We start from the raw sequence: 16200 nt of genomic DNA, 5'->3' as shown, positions 1-16200 counted from the left end.
CACTATAGGGAACAGAAGAATTACATCTAATGCAAAACATTTAAATGATTTTGCTAATTCTTATCATTTGAATGATATTAATAATCAGATACATTCAAAATCATTACCATTCACCTTTTTTTCTAACAGATACAAAACTTATTCAAAAATAGATAGGGTCTTTATTTCTAACCAGATGGTAACAGATTTAATTAATTCCAAAATCATTTCATGTCCTATATCTGATCATAATTCAATTGTTTTTGAATTCATGATAAAAAATACTCATAATGTTCAGATCAAAAGGATACCAGCATACTTAACTCAACTAAAAGACTATAAAGAATATATACTTTCAGAAGTAAAACATTTTTTAGACATAAATAATACTCCTGAAGTCTCCATTGTTTATGTTTGGGATGCCTTAAAATCACATCTATATGGACAAAGTATCAGATGGTATAATAATAAAAGGAAATCTTGGGATAAGGAATTGTTAGATATTCAAAGTAAATTAGACTGTTATAAACATAATAATAAAGAAAATATTATGGACAAGAAAGTTATTGAAGAAATAAACAAACTAAATGAGAAATACAAAGAAATTTTAACTCATAAAGTTAAAATAACTTTAGAGAAATACAAGTTTTGTCTTATTCAATAAGCCCCAAATACTTACATAGACTTAAAAATAAAACAAAAAGGTTGAATAAACAAAACCATATCAAAGAAATCTTTTCTCTAAGGAAAAGAAGAATGTTTCTAGTATACCAGAAATACTAGATGAATTTAGAAATCACTTTCACAAAATTAACCATAATAACATTAACATGGAACCTAAAGATAAAATAAAGGAGTTTATAACCACAAACATGAATAAAAAGCTTAATAAACAACAGATTAAACTATTGGACAAGAGTATTTCATATACAGAAGTTATTACACAAATAAATAAGCTTAAATCAAACAAAGCACCGGGTAATGATGGTATTATACCAGAGATATATAAAATCCTTTCTAAAAGTACATATTCATTAATACATAAGGTTTTATTTTGGCCCAAACTGAGTTAATAACCCCCATCTTGGCAATATACATTTATTTCGCCAATTTTAAAACCTAATAAAGATCCAACTAGATGTTCTTCATATCGCCCATCTCATTACTTAATGTTGATTATAAAATGTTTATGAGTATCTTTGCTGATAGATTGAAGACAATCATTCCCGGCATTATAGATATAGATCAGACAGGCTTCATTGTAAATAGAAATACTTTTGATAATATAAGAAGAACTTTAACATTAATAGATTTTGCAAATAGGAAAAGAAAGATTTAACACTTATTAGTCTTGATATAAGTTCAGCATTTGATTCAGTAAGTTGGGACTATCTGTTTACCTTAATGAAGTGCACAAACTTCTCAGATGCATTTGTAAATCTAATTGAGCATTTATACAAAGGAACGTTGGCTTATATTAAGGTAGGAACATATGTTTCACAAAAATACCCATTCTTAAAGGTACAAAACAAGGATGTCCACTTTCTCCACTATTATTCACTTTAGTAATGGAGCCTTGGGCTAATTTGATCAGAAACAGTACTGACATAGAGGGTTTTGAAATAGATGAAAATACAACATCCAAAATTCAACTTTTTGCAGATGATGTTCTAATTACATCAACAGGATCTAATTCTTCTATGCAGTCTCTATTTGATAACATGATGAATTTTAAAAGTATTTCTGGTTTAATATTCAATGAAGAAAAAACTAAAATACTACCTATATATACACGAAAAAATATTCTCATTAGTGATTTTACTAAATATGCACCCAATTCAGGTCAGATAACTTATTTTGGTATAATACTATCTAAAGATATTAAATCTATTATATATAATAATTATAATACCTGTTTTCTTAATATACAAAATCTTTTTAATACCTGGAATAATATGTTTTTTTACTATGGAGGAGAGACTTATAATTATTAAAATGATAATATTCCCCAAGATTTTATACTTAATACAATCAATAATACTTCCACCTACAAAAATAATTATCAAGAAACTGAATACACTAATGTTAAATTTCCTATGGGCACCTAATAGACCTAGGATTGCATTAAAGAAACATACTAATAGCTGGTCTCAAGGGGTATTTCTTTTCCAGACTTTAATTTATATACTATCTCTTCTATTGTAAAAGTTATTACTTTATTAATAGATCAGTCATATGTCACAAAATGGAAAGATTATTGGGAGCTAATTAGTATGCACTTCATGAAAATCTCCTTAACACATAAAAATATGATTGTAAATAACTCCATGTTATGGTTACTAAAGGAATTTTGTACTTCACTTATTACACCTAAACATATGGTTTGTTACCCATTAAATATTATTATTAGTTATCGTAACTTTATATTCATGCACCCTAAGTATAGGGAATGGAATTTTATTGTATTCCCTATAATGTATACTCAGGGTATGCTTTTGTCATCTACTTCTGAAGGAACTCATTTAGCTATAAATAATGATCTAAAGTACTGGTATCAGTTGATATCTGATAATAAAGTTAAAAATCTGGATTTCTTAAAACAAGAATTTGATCTAAGAGAAACTTGCTGGTTAGAGGTTCAGACCTTTAGACAACATCTCATTAATAAAATAGATCTAATGTCTAGAACAGTTAAAGAATCTATTCCAACACTGATTGATTACTTGACATTAAATTTACAACAAAGTTTCTGATAAAGGTAAACTTTCATACATACATAAAATTATCAGACAAGAAACTTTTTACAGTGTAGATTCATACTGGAATTATTTCACTTCTATTAATGGGGACCCACCAAATCAACAAGATAAACAATATATATTGGAATCTGCTTATAGAACTACGTCTTCCATTGTCTGGAGACTTTATACATGGAAATTTTTACATAGATCTTTTATACACCTTTGATGATGAATAAAATAAATAATAAAGATAATTTATGTAAGAGATGTAATGTAGAAATTAATGCTGACTGGGCTCATATGTTTTATGACTGTATAAAATTGAAAGAATACTGGAAGTCAATTAATGAATTTTTGCAGGCTCTTTTACAGATAATTTCATTATTTCTAAATCTCTTATATTATTCAACACACCTGTACCTCAAAGTGTTAAAAAGGTTAAGCTTCCCTTGTTATGGTCTATTCTAGCAGTGGCTAGGAAAATAATAACTAGAAATTGGATTTCAGATACACCTACTTCGTTCAATGAATTTAAAAATGTTATGAATATAGTGTGCCATATGGAAATAAACACAATTAGGACAAGAACAAATAGAAAAACATCTTATTATATTGTATGGGATAATTTACAAAATTTGTTAAAAAAATTTTAATTTCAATAGCATGGTATTTTAGTTTAATTAATTGATCTGATTGTAGTGGATGTCTTTGTAAATACTTTAGTTGTTTTGTTGAATATTATAATAATACCTATTTTTAATTACTTGTATAAAATTGTTATGATATTTCTCTTATATGTTAAAACAATAAACCTGTTTTGAAAAAAAAAAAAAGATTGAAACAACACTGATTTCATGAACTTTAATTATACTTTGACTTAGGAAAGGTGGTCCATTCCCATCATGGTATTAGAAACCCAAAAGATTTGGAGAAATTTAAAAAGGGAACCAACCTTTAAAGAAGGAAAGCTGCAGCACCAAGAAAACATGTTTGGAACAGGAATGTGGTATAAAATAACTTGAGCAAGAGGGAGTGTATAAATATTTCGAGAATTGATGAAGGATCAGTAATAAAACATTAACAAATGCAAATAAAACTTAATAAGGAATATGTTAGAAGACAAATTAATACTGAAAAAAGCGTTTACATCTAGGAACAAGGTCCAAGCTACAAACCAATCTGTTCTTCCTGTCCTAACTTACAGTTTTGGAGTGATTGACTGACCCCAAAAGGTGTTGGATAGTTTGGACAGGAAAACAAGAAGGATGCTTCATGCTCATCAAATGATTTATAAAAATCAGTGCATACCAAGACTATATATTCCCCGTTCTTAAGGAGGTATTGGTCTCCTCAAAAATTGATTACAATTACAATCTGCAACTGGAGGACTGCATACACATCTGCTGACCTCAAAAGACCCAAATGTAGTAAAAGTTTTAAAACATGAGAAGAATAAGTCTAAGATGACTTCCCCCTGCTTAGTTTAGCAGAAGCATACTGGCATCAAGTGGGAATGGAAATCAAATCAGAAATAGATAAAACTCTCCAGCAAATGAATCTGCCAAAAAACAAAGGAAAGAATATGTGGTGAAGGATCAGATGAGAAGGCAAGAAATGTGGAAAATGCATAAATATAGCTGCTAATATAGAAAACGCTTGGAATGACCTCATGTTGATCAGGATTGACTGCAGGAATGATTAAGGGAGGTGAATTTAAACCAAAAGAAGAAAGGTTAATAGTGGCAGCCCAAGACACAGAAACTGACAAATCCAGGTTTTGTAAAGCAGAACTGGAAACAGTTGCACATCTTGTTGCTAGTTGTGATACACTAATGGCAGAAGGACTGTATACTGAAAAGTATAATAATGTGGCATGAGTGTTGCATTGGGGATTATGCAAACATTATAATACTGAAGTAGCTGAAAAACACTGGAAACATAAGCCATAAAGCATTAGAGAAAATAATGACGTTTACATTACATGGGATTACCCATTACCAACAGTTCAGAAAATAGATGCGAGAAAATCCGATATAGTAGTCCATGAAAAGGAGGACAAAAGTAGCAATGATAAATGAAATTGTTACACCCAGTGACTAGAGTGTCTTGCATACAGAGAGACACAAAGTCATAAAATACCATGATTTGCAGGTGGAAACAAGTGCAATTTGGATAAAGGATACTCAGACAGTCCCAATAATAGTAAGAGCAATGGGTCTTATAAAAAAGAACTTACAGTCATACTTCGATATGGTACAGATGCATGTAACTCTGTACAAACTGTAGAGGGAATTGTTACTAGGCACACTGCGGGTGCTGTGAAGAGCACTTCTGGCTAACATCAAAGAAACAAAATTAATTTCATAAACTTTAATCATAGTTTGACTTAGGAATGGGGTCCATTCCCATCATGGTATTACAAATCAAAAAAACCTGGAGAAATTAAAAAAGGAAGAACCCTTGAAGGCATGATTCTATGGACCCCATCTGCCCTAGGGGTGATATCCCTTTAAGGGGTCTCTTCTCCTGCCAGAGCCCATACCTGAAAAGGAGTCAAAAGCACATACAATCTTTTAAACCCAGAATGCTTTGATACCCTTCTGGCCTCTGGAAACTGATCTATGAATGGTTTCAAAGTAGATTCCAAAGGCATAGCAAGTCTTCCCTTCCAGTTCACTTTTCAGTAACTTCTCTAACTTTGGGCTTAAACAATGAGGTCCCATCATAAGGTGCATTTAGAAAGGATGCCTTACAGTTATGTGCAACATCAAAGAGATGCAGTCAGGCATGCCGGATGCATAGCAATGCTTCTGTCAGCTGCTCTAACTGCTACATCTACCTCATTGTGACGCAGCACAGTGGAGACATTGGTAAGATGCAAGCTACTTCTTAGTGTCTGGTGTGGGAGGTCAGTGCAGAGTCAAGTGGTTGCTCTGTCAGGTCTCTCTCTCTCTGAAACCTTGTCTTACGGGTTATGTAATTTAATGACCAGGGGGGGGGGGTTCTTGAGCTTGAGGCATTGACACACTTCCACATTTGATCTACCATCCTGGATTCCCTACTAGGGATCTGGACTGTGAAGCTTTCTTCACAAAGTTCTTTCTTGGTAGCCAGTGCCATAATAACAGAACCTAAAATAAGGCCCTTTGCTCCAGTGCAGTCTGTCCTTGGCTGGGTGCAAGATTCTTTCTGGCTTATGGGGTATGGATTTAGCAATGTCATGCTTCCTCCATGCCCTTTCTAGCACCAAATCTATCATATGGTCACCAGGAGGGACAACTCAGAAAGTAGAAGGGTCAGACCTCAATACCTTGAACAATACTTCAACTGAGGAAAGGGGGTGGGGGGGCTCAGTGTGCCAAACACCCGTCTGCTGCATTAATTCCAAAATTTCCCCAAATAAGAGGTTTTCACTAGAGGAATGAAGAGAATCTTCTCCTTCATGAAAGTCAGTGTCAGGTGTGAACGATTCCATAGGGTACTTTATGCGCCTCTTCTTACATTTATACTTTCTTGGAACTTGGTGGTGGGGGGGTCTTCCAAAGACACAAGTGCCTTAAGCTCCTCGATGAAGGGAGGGTTATGTTCTGTGCTACTCTGTTCTTTGTGCTTATGACAAGAAATTAAAGACTCAAACTGGTGCCCAAGTGAGAAGTCGAAAGACAGGGTACATCCCCATCCTGTGGAGGATGGTCAATGACATCCTCAAAGAATCTGAATGCTGAAGTGGAACCTGGCAGCTCTGAGGAAACCCCTTCTGGAACTCACTCCATATCTGAAGAAGAGGAGGTAGACAGCTTCAACAACAGAGTCCCAGACATAAATGGTCCAGTCAGCTTCAACACAGTTTGGCAATAACACCTCAAATGCTTAAGTCCTTGACTCTGAGAATGGCACCAAACTAGTAGGTGCCACAGACAGATCAAAAGAATCTGCATCAAGGGTTCTGTGCCAAAACCCACTTGGCCCTGAGGCTATCTGTGTTGAGTGGTTCAGATGCAACTTACCCATCAATGGATCAGATATGACTGGTTCCAAGGGAGGATGCACTGGAACTGTTGACAGTACTGAGGCCACAGACATCAAGACATATGTCAAGGAAGAAGCAGAAGTAACTGGAGCCTGTGGGCCAACCTGCTCTGCCCTGGAAATAGAAGGGAATAGGATGACACTTCATGTCTATCCGAGCCTTGGCAAAAGCCCACATCATCCGATCACAATGTCAATGACGCTCCTTATACACATGGTAGACTTAAAAGAGGAAGGACGGAGGTGCAGAAGCCAAGAAACCTTGAGAGCTCACTCTCAGAGATCAGCTACTCAACAATTCTCTCCTAGGTAAAGTGCCCATAACAACAATGGATTTGGTACCAATGGGCACCAGGACCAAAAGCTTAAGTAGGCTCTGAGCAGATCAGAGCCAAGGTCTTAACGGAAGATAAAGGTTTCAAAACTTCAGATGAATGAGTCACAGGAAGTTCTTCATGCTCTTTTTTTTTTTTTCTCCTTCTCTGTCTCCAGCTTTCTCATTTTGTTTCTCCTTTTCCTTTCCATTTTTCTTTTCCTTTATCATGTCACCAGAATTAGCGGGAAGAGGGTCCTTTAAAACCAACTTACTACGATGGTCAAGCAATGAATGACCCAAAGTCCTTACAGATGTCACACAAGGCCTGGAGAAGCAGTGGCCCCAAACACACAATGTAAATGTTATACACGTCCTGGGACAGACTCTGTGTCCACATTTACCACACCCTATGAATCCTGCAGTCTTGTCCAAAACACTGACTAAAGTCAAAGTTACCATTGCAAAGCACTACTGAAAATGGTAACAGCACGTACACAATAATCCAAACTGAAAATAAAAGTATCATGAGTACAAATACCTCAACAAACAAATGTGTATGAGGATTGCGGTAGTAAGTATTGGCTTACTACAAGAAAAGGAAATAAGTAGGATTTGTCCTCCTAATCAGGAAGAGGGAGGAGATGGCTGATTTTTTTTTTTTGCAATAAAGTGAAATACATATGATATGGAAAGAAAGAAAACTAAAGGTTAGCAGTAATAAAAGGAAATATACTTATATGAAAATCTTTGTAAGGAGCTCTGGTGGACCATGCCTGTAGCTGAAGGCAGCAAATAAGAACTGGCAGGGCACAGGTACATTATGGGAGAAGGGTGGAGCTCGAGCACTGGAGTATGTGTACTGGTTAAAGAAGCTGCTGGCTTGGATCCACCATGAGGGTGGATAACCGATCAAAGTAGCAAAGCAGAAAATGAAAATGTAAGATCTACTTTTTTTTCTTAAGCAGTGTGCTTGTTCAGAGGTTGGAAAAAAATTGTCAGGATTAGGATAGGCACGGTCTCCTAAAGCATTGTGTGACATAGTATGCAGTAGAATGGGAAGTTTCAAGAAAAAAATGTGAACTAGAGTGTAAGAAAAGGGTAGTCCCATTAAGGTGGCTCCTTTCATTGATTAATAACTGATGCATTAAGAATGCCACTGCAAGTTCTTATACATATTCTATTTACACACACTACTCTCCTTATCTGTGCTATTAGATTCTGGAATAATTTCAGCCTACAACTCTAACCTCCTGGGACTCCTTCACTGTGAGGGTATGCAAGAATTTTTTTTTTCAACCGTAACACTGCAGCTAGCGTAAAATCTGTCAGGAAAACAGGGCTAAATAATTATGCACTGGGCCCGGGCATTTTGTTTTTCTCCTTTCTCTGAGACAGATACAGTAATGGTTCACAAGGACATACAAAAGCAGTTACTGTGAAAACCTAACCAATATCTTCCCTTAAAGTCTTTTTCTATCACAGTCTGCACCTCAAAACAAGAGTACAATGTCTATTTTCTGTTGTTATGCAAAGATATTCTCTCAGACCATCAATTTAGTGCACTTTTTTACTTGCTGTGTCTTTTTGCCCCCATCTCTCAAGACCATCAAGCCTCTCCCAAATGGATTGGTGCCCATTCAGTCCAGCATAGTGGGGGTCATCCCAAGCACCATGAAGGTAGCACGTATCAGGAGAAGTTGTCATTTAAGCAGCCATGAAGATCTCTTTGTTCCCTTGGTGGAATCCCAGCTATGATGGTAGCTCTATATACCCTAACCCCAATTCTGGCTGGCGGAATCAGCAAACCACATTATCACAGCATTCCATACATCTTTCCCAATACAACTTCATGATCCTATGTACTTCCTCAAAGAAGGTACTACCACATGGTGGCTTACTGCACCACTAGCCCACCCTGGCCACGTGGCCTACGCCTTCCTCCAAAGCCTTGTGGATACACAAGGCTAGCTCTGCCCCCTGACCCAGATGGGTACAGCTATCCTCCCTTCCTTCCAGCTCTGCCAAGCACCTGAGCCACTAATCAAACTTGGATGACCTGGGGCGCAGTAAGGTGCTCTTTCTCTATGTCAAAAGAACTACCTTCAGAACAAAGTTAATGAAGATGATCACCACCAGGATTCGATAAGAACTTCAAAAATAAACATTCTTCTTCAAGGAACAAAAATAGAAACAAAGGCACTAGGAGCATTTATAAAAAAAAAATGTGGTTAAAATTAAAATTTTGTTAGACCTCACTTTAGCTTTGACTACATACACAGGCATAGTAATTACAAAAGGCAATAAGAAATTGAAAGCATCCCAATCTAAAATTGGGTTTCTCCTCTCCAAAAAGACAAATAAATGCAAGGTAAAAAAAAGTCAGTTTTGCAGACTAAAGCATCCTGGCCTGGCTCACCACTTAAGTAACGCTTAGCAGAAGCACCTGTGAGCATGCACTACCAAAATCCTTGTGCATGTAACTGAGTGACTGCATGCGTGAATACATGCACCCTGTGAAAGACAGCATGCAGTTCATAGAGATACACGAAAGGAGGGAAGTATCTCTACTAGGGGAGGGGCAGGCTGGTCCCCAGGTAAAGCAAGTCAGATGGCCCTTCCCACCTGTCTCTCACCACTAGGGAATAAATTGGCTGAATGGTCTACCTGAAATGGGTCACTGGGATGTTAACTACCCAAAGATGCATGGCTCTCACCCTATGGAACAAGTGTGTCAAATGGGTGTAGGCAGAAAAACCACTGGGCTGGGTATTATGTTGGGGGGGGGGGGGACTGCAGCAAAAAAGGTCTGAGCAAAGTTTTTACAAGCACTGTTTAATTTTTATATAGTTGCCTCCATGGCATCCCCTAAACATATCTTTACAAAATTTGTTTGAGCAATTACAAAAGCTTCTAAAAGGATTGACACTCTTAACGTATTACCATATTTAGACAGACTCAAAACTCTGAATCCCTTTTCACTGTCTCACAGGCATTTCAAAGGGAATCTGCGTCTTGTTTTATAAGAGCTGTCATGGCACATTCTTGCAGGAATGTGAAGGGCTTTGATTATCCAGCCTACATAGAAAATACAGACTATTAAAAAACATACTACTAAGCTGGCTTTCAGACAAAGCTGTGTCATAATGACTCCCTAATGAAACCAAAAATCGTGACAATGTGGATGACTCTCATCCACAGATAGTAAGCTGATGACTATCACCATGAAAAATAAAATGAATAAAGAAGTGCTTACAACAAGCATGCCTAAAATACACAATATTATTACTAAATGAACAGATCATAACAAAATGATTCAAAACTAGCAATGAACACCATATATTGCAAGCAGGTCATATTATCATATTACATATGTACTCTGGGAAACAAGGCAAATATATTATGTGCAAGTTATTGTTCATTTATCCGGTGTAATCAGTACCTCCTCAGGCAATTATTCTGTGAAGTATAGCATACTGCTGCAAGTTACATTTGTCATGTGTTATTTTACTTAAGTTAATTAAGATACAAATTATTTTTTATAGTGATGTTAGAGCTGTTTTCATATTTCTGAAGCTACTTACTAATATACACATTTGTATGAGAATGTGATGCACTTTGCATAAAAAGTCACCATACTATGCAACAATAACAGCAATGCCATGCAAAATGAAGCTACATATAATGTATTTTGGCTTAAACTCCACCCTGAATCATGACTGGAAAAGGCCTACCAACTGGCTGAGAATGTAAAATAAAATAACTGTATCTATAAAAAGGAATATTAGCGAAAGTGCAAAATACTTTTAAGCATATCATACTAATGATTACTATCTACAAACCCTGCTTGTTTTCTAGGAAACAGTAGAAGAGAGAGTGAGTTTGTTAGTGAGTGAGTGAAACTACATAAAGCTAGTCTTTGAACTGATGCTGCTGTATAGTACCAGACGTCACAGTGGTAAAGGTTAGGTTCACTGCCACACTAGACTGTGAATACACTTCATGAGTCCAAGCCCTCTTAAATAATTACAATCAAAACTCAGCATGAACCAACCATATGAAAACAGTGAAATGTATGACTTTAGTAACCTGTTTATGTTTTCATGTCAGAATAAGTCAATTATTTTCTGTGAAATACTCAATAAGACTGGTGGGGAATGAAAGAATGATACATAAAACAGAATGGAATATACATCTACAGAAGAAACTATACTGACGCTCTTCTAAATTACCTATGAAATATAAGGAAATACCAATGCTGGGTTTAGCTAGGCAGCAGAGCCATGCCAGTGGCCAAGCAAAATGAACAAACAGTCAAACCTTAAGGTCCTTTCTAATGCACACATTCCCACAGTAGTTGTACTGATACACATACATATAGTATTAGTCTCCAAAGCATCACTCTAAAGATGAACCAATCAAGTCGAACTCTGAAAGACAGTGCTGAAAAGGCCATTTTCACCACCTTGCTAACTCCCTTCCTTCCTCAGGAGGCTTTGTACCCTGTATCACCATACAATGCATTACTGAGATACCACAACTGTCAAATTGGTCCAACATTTCTACACAGTGGTGGGCCCCTTAATCACATATTTCAATAGTCATGCTCTGAAGACTAATACACAGCTGCATACACACAAAAAGGAAGAAAGCAATTACAGATAAGCGGTATCTAAACTTACAAAAAACAAAATACAATGCTACCTTCATGAGGTCAACAGCAGGATTAGCAATATTCTGATATAAAAATAAATAGGCAGCCACACACTGACTTATTGGTTTTGTTGTCCTGATTGATGCTAACTCAATGCTATCAAAATACTATATACATAAGGAAACTCTTGTGGGACGTCTTCGGTTTTAGCAAATGCAGTACTAGTAACTTAACCTTTAACTATTCAAAATTACACATGAAAGGATAGTAATTTTTTTCAATATTTACACATGCTATCTGGTGGTTCAGCACACAGTAATTAGTTTTTGTGCAGAAAACTGGCTATGAGAGTTCTCTAGCAAAACTGCCAGAACTTTAAATTAAAAAAAATCCAACAAAGTCTATGGAGTTTAACAAGGAATTACCTTTAAGCAATAATGGTTTTCAAACAGATTTGCAGCAAATAAACTGCACATACATAATTTAAGATCATCATCCAGTGTTGCTATATTTAAATCAGTATTTGTATACTAACATTACACAAAATATGAAACGTTAATGAACACCTCATCGACCAAGATAAGGCGAACACTATTTCAATGCCATGAAAAATTACATAATAATAATAGACATAATGAAAACAATATGCACTGACACTAACTCATCAGTGAAGCACACTGAATGAAGCTGGAGGCAATTAAGTACTGCTCATGACTCATGAAGGTAAACAGAACCACAGTATGACCACAGGTCAGTGATGTTTAAGACTGGTCTACAAAACAATAAGAAAAAATGGCAATGCCCATGGAATCACAGAGTCCCTTACTTGAGGGGAGCTGCCTGGAGAGAAGCCTTGATTGGAGACAGGAGAAGTGGGAGACTGGTTGGCTGGGGATCCAGCATTACTGCGGTACTGCTGGAGAGAAGCCTACAGAATAACAGAGAGTTAAAGACCATGGTTGTGATGGAAGACTAAAGGATAAAATAACCAGCTGCTACTCACTTGGGGAGTACTTGACTAATACTATAAAAACAGAACGAACCTTCTCATATGAACATTCTTTTGTTTTACTGGAAGAGAGAAAACTGAAAATATAAAGCAGTAAAGAAAGGCTCTCATGACTTGACTCTATGGGCTTACCTGTAAGTTGGCAGAAGACTGGAGATAAACCACTCTATATACATTAAAAACAGGAAACAAATTACTGGAAATTTACAGCAGTGGGATCAATTTGGTGATCTCAGGACAAAAAGCTGAGGAGATACTGCTGCTTTCAGCTGGATACATAAATACTAGCTCTATGAAAGCAACCATATAAAAAAGTGCTCTTTTTTAAGGCATGTGGCCAGCAATGGAACATTTTAAAGTGAAGGAAAAATGCAGTCAAGTACAGTTATTTAAATGAAACATAACACTTTTAAAACAGCATATGCTCTATATAAACAATTATTCAGAATCACAGATAAAATACAATTGTGTTAGGGTACTCACCAAAACTGCAGATGTTTACATAACAGGATCTGATATAGCACATTCATAAATGAATGGGACTGAGCCACTAACAGATGTCCGTCTTTTGGGCAGAATTCAACAGTAGTCAAATGTCCTCTACACTAAGTGCAAAGTTAACATCTCCATCATAAACACTGGCTGGAAACTCAGCTTACACGACTATAACTTATGCCATCTTCATTTTTTTGTAAAAGGAGTCGCACAAACAAATGTGCCTGAATTCCCAAACCTTAAACTGTTGAGATGGTATTAAACTACCTGGCATTTAAGAAAATAGTGGCCCATTATCTTTATGTAATCCCTAAACTGCAAGACATGCAAGTACATATAAATAAACAAACACACCCACTTCTCATCCTCCCCCAAAAAAAGTCCACAAGAGGGGTTCAGAACCCTCACAATATTATGCTTACCACAACTGACTATATAGACAATTCCATGATGCCAATTACATAAAAAGGGAGAAACAAGTGCATTACCTCAGGCATCTAATGAATTACACAGGAGAAGAAGCAGCCCAGATCTGTAGCTTAGATGGATAATCAAAGACTATGACCCAGCTGACTAAAGTGTGATTACCAGTTCAGGTGCTGGGACAGCCAGGTAGGGGAGGAAATGCTGCGTGGCTTGCTCTAGTTTGCTCATCCTGGGGGAAGGAACTTGGAAAAACCAGTTGTCTAATTTGCTTCTATGCATGCAGGGGTTTGCACACAACCAATAGCCATAGGACCAGGGATAACGAGTTTGGCAAGTGATGGTAGCCTACATTCAGGGAGCGCACAGACACACACACACGCACTTCATGATGACTTGGGTATCTATATCAACCATCAGGGGGGGGTCAAAAAGAAAGAACGTCATGGCTTCCTTTGTCACATCCACTCCACAGAGTGCTACCTCCTTGATGTTGGGGAATGAATATGCAGTAGTGGCAATTTGATAATCAGTAGGCAGGTGGACTAGAAGAAGATACAGAAAGAAAGAAAAGGAAAAAGGAAATAAAGAAAAAGTGGGTGGGAAGTCTGACAGCAGCAATGATCCTTTTATTTTTGCATTTGTAGATTATGGTAAGCAGCCTCAGACAACCATGCTATGTCCATCGAAAAAGTAATGCTATAGTAAATTCCTAAGAAATGATGATTAACAAACAGTGAAAGAATGACCACTCACCTCAAATATGAGCAGAGCATGTAGCAAGTAGCAAGTATTTCAGAAGAGGAGAGGCACAGGCAGCCCTATTGCCTGGCTGAATGTCCACCCTGTAATACCTGGAAACAGTGTGAACTGAATTTCAAACAGCAGCCTCAAATATACTCTGAGCATAGATTTTCTTGATGAAGGATGCAGTGGTGGTAACTGCCTTTATGCTGTGTACCCTGACCTGCCCAGCAAGGGTCTTCCAGTGAGTTACAACAGATTGGGATGATGTAACCAGTGACCATTATGCCTGTCTGGTAACTGAACTACAACGCCTCCCTAACATGAAAGAGATATAAAGCTGATCAGACCATCTACAGTTTTTGCTTTTGTTAGATATTTGACTTGCCTGTGGATGTTTTCTCAAGCATGGAATCATTTTTACTTTATACTGCAGAATGGGGCGAAAAGAAAAAGCTAAATACATTAATTCAACTTCAACTCTGAGACCACTTCTCCATTAAAAGAGGGTCTGGTTCTGACTGCCAACCTGTCCTTATGGAAAACTATATAAATCATGGACTGCAGTCCCAGGAGCCTACTGGCCAGACTGATTGCTAGTCTTCCATGGTAAGAATTTGAAAGAAACAGAATTGGAAATCTCAAAGGAAGGAATAGAGTTTCTGAGTTACAAAGTCTGGTACCAAGGAAAAGGAAATGTGTTTCCTGGAAAGTATCAGGGTACCTTTTGGAAATAATTTCATGGCAGTGTTGGAAGAAAATGGTGGGTCTGAAGGAATTCAGGCTGAAATATGTTACAGGTGTACTTTTGACAGAGGAGTAGTGTAGATCACTATAAATCCTTCCTTATCTTTCACCCAGCATGAATACAAAAATAGTGTAAATAGTATACTTCACCATATGAAATTATGCTACAAAATCTCCCACCTTCTCTCCAGTACACACAAGCACTAGCAAGGAAATGTTACAATTCCTAAGCCTGAATATGGGCTACCCTTATTAATAAACTACACCTCCTCCAACACTTACAAAATTCAAATGGGTCAAAATAAAATATGCAGATTTTTCCTAATTGCATTTGCCAGTACCCACCACTGTGACCTCCTTAAAAACTTCAACAGGTTACCATACATGACAAGACATCTCTACTACTTAGAACCTTACTTTACAAAATTATCAATAAAGGATACTGTCCTCTCTTGACAACCACATTCCTCAATACAGATGTTCAGAAGTACTCAATTAGATACAAACGTGATAATTTGATTACCCTGGGTTTAACCCAGTTTCAAAACCGCTACAGGAGAAAGAGCTCTAACAAAAATGAGTCCAGCAAAATGGAACTAACTTCCATCTGAAACAAGAGGACGCCCTTCTTTTAACAGTGAAGTAAAAGAACACTTAACCAAAGCAGCAACTTGTACATGCTTTTAAGATGATGGTTAAATCACATTCCTCAACATAAGCTACCTCAGTTGTCAACTTGTAATTCTTAGTTAAACTAGTGCCTTTCTCGTTGGAGGTTGTTTTCCTTATTTTATTACTCATTTAATGTACTTCTATCTTTGTTATACAGCAATTTGTATTCTGATCAGTAAGCCTAAGTCATGGCTGAAAAGGGTCTGATGACCAGTCCACTTACCCAGTTATCAAACTGAAATAAATATCACAAGTTCAGTTACTGTAGCACTTCAAAAAAAAGGAGATTACTGAATCCACATGCTGTTTACTACACCACAAGGAAAATCTCAACAACATGACAGAAGTATTATTTTCTGGTGATGCGCATACTAACCTCTTGTAATATGTGAAC

The 16200-nt window shown here is 36.7% G+C and overlaps 1 protein-coding gene across 1 annotated transcript in view; it reads right to left on the bottom strand.

Moving 5' to 3' along the window:
- The window catches only part of CRTC1 (CREB regulated transcription coactivator 1), a 1948027-nt gene that overhangs the window by 385224 nt on the left and 1546603 nt on the right, over positions 1 to 16200 (bottom strand). The window contains exon 11 of the mRNA XM_044053956.1: positions 12543 to 12644. Coding sequence (XP_043909891.1) covers positions 12543 to 12644 — 102 coding nt within the window. The remainder of the gene's footprint in view (positions 1 to 12542; positions 12645 to 16200) is intronic.

The sequence above is a fragment of the Protopterus annectens genome, chromosome 13.part0, assembly GCF_019279795.1.
Source record: "Protopterus annectens isolate FY-2018-M chromosome 13.part0, PAN1.0, whole genome shotgun sequence".
NCBI lineage: Eukaryota > Metazoa > Chordata > Ceratodontiformes > Protopteridae > Protopterus > Protopterus annectens.
The sequence above is the reverse complement of the archived record's forward strand: the minus strand, read 5'-3'. Positions and strand labels throughout refer to the sequence as shown.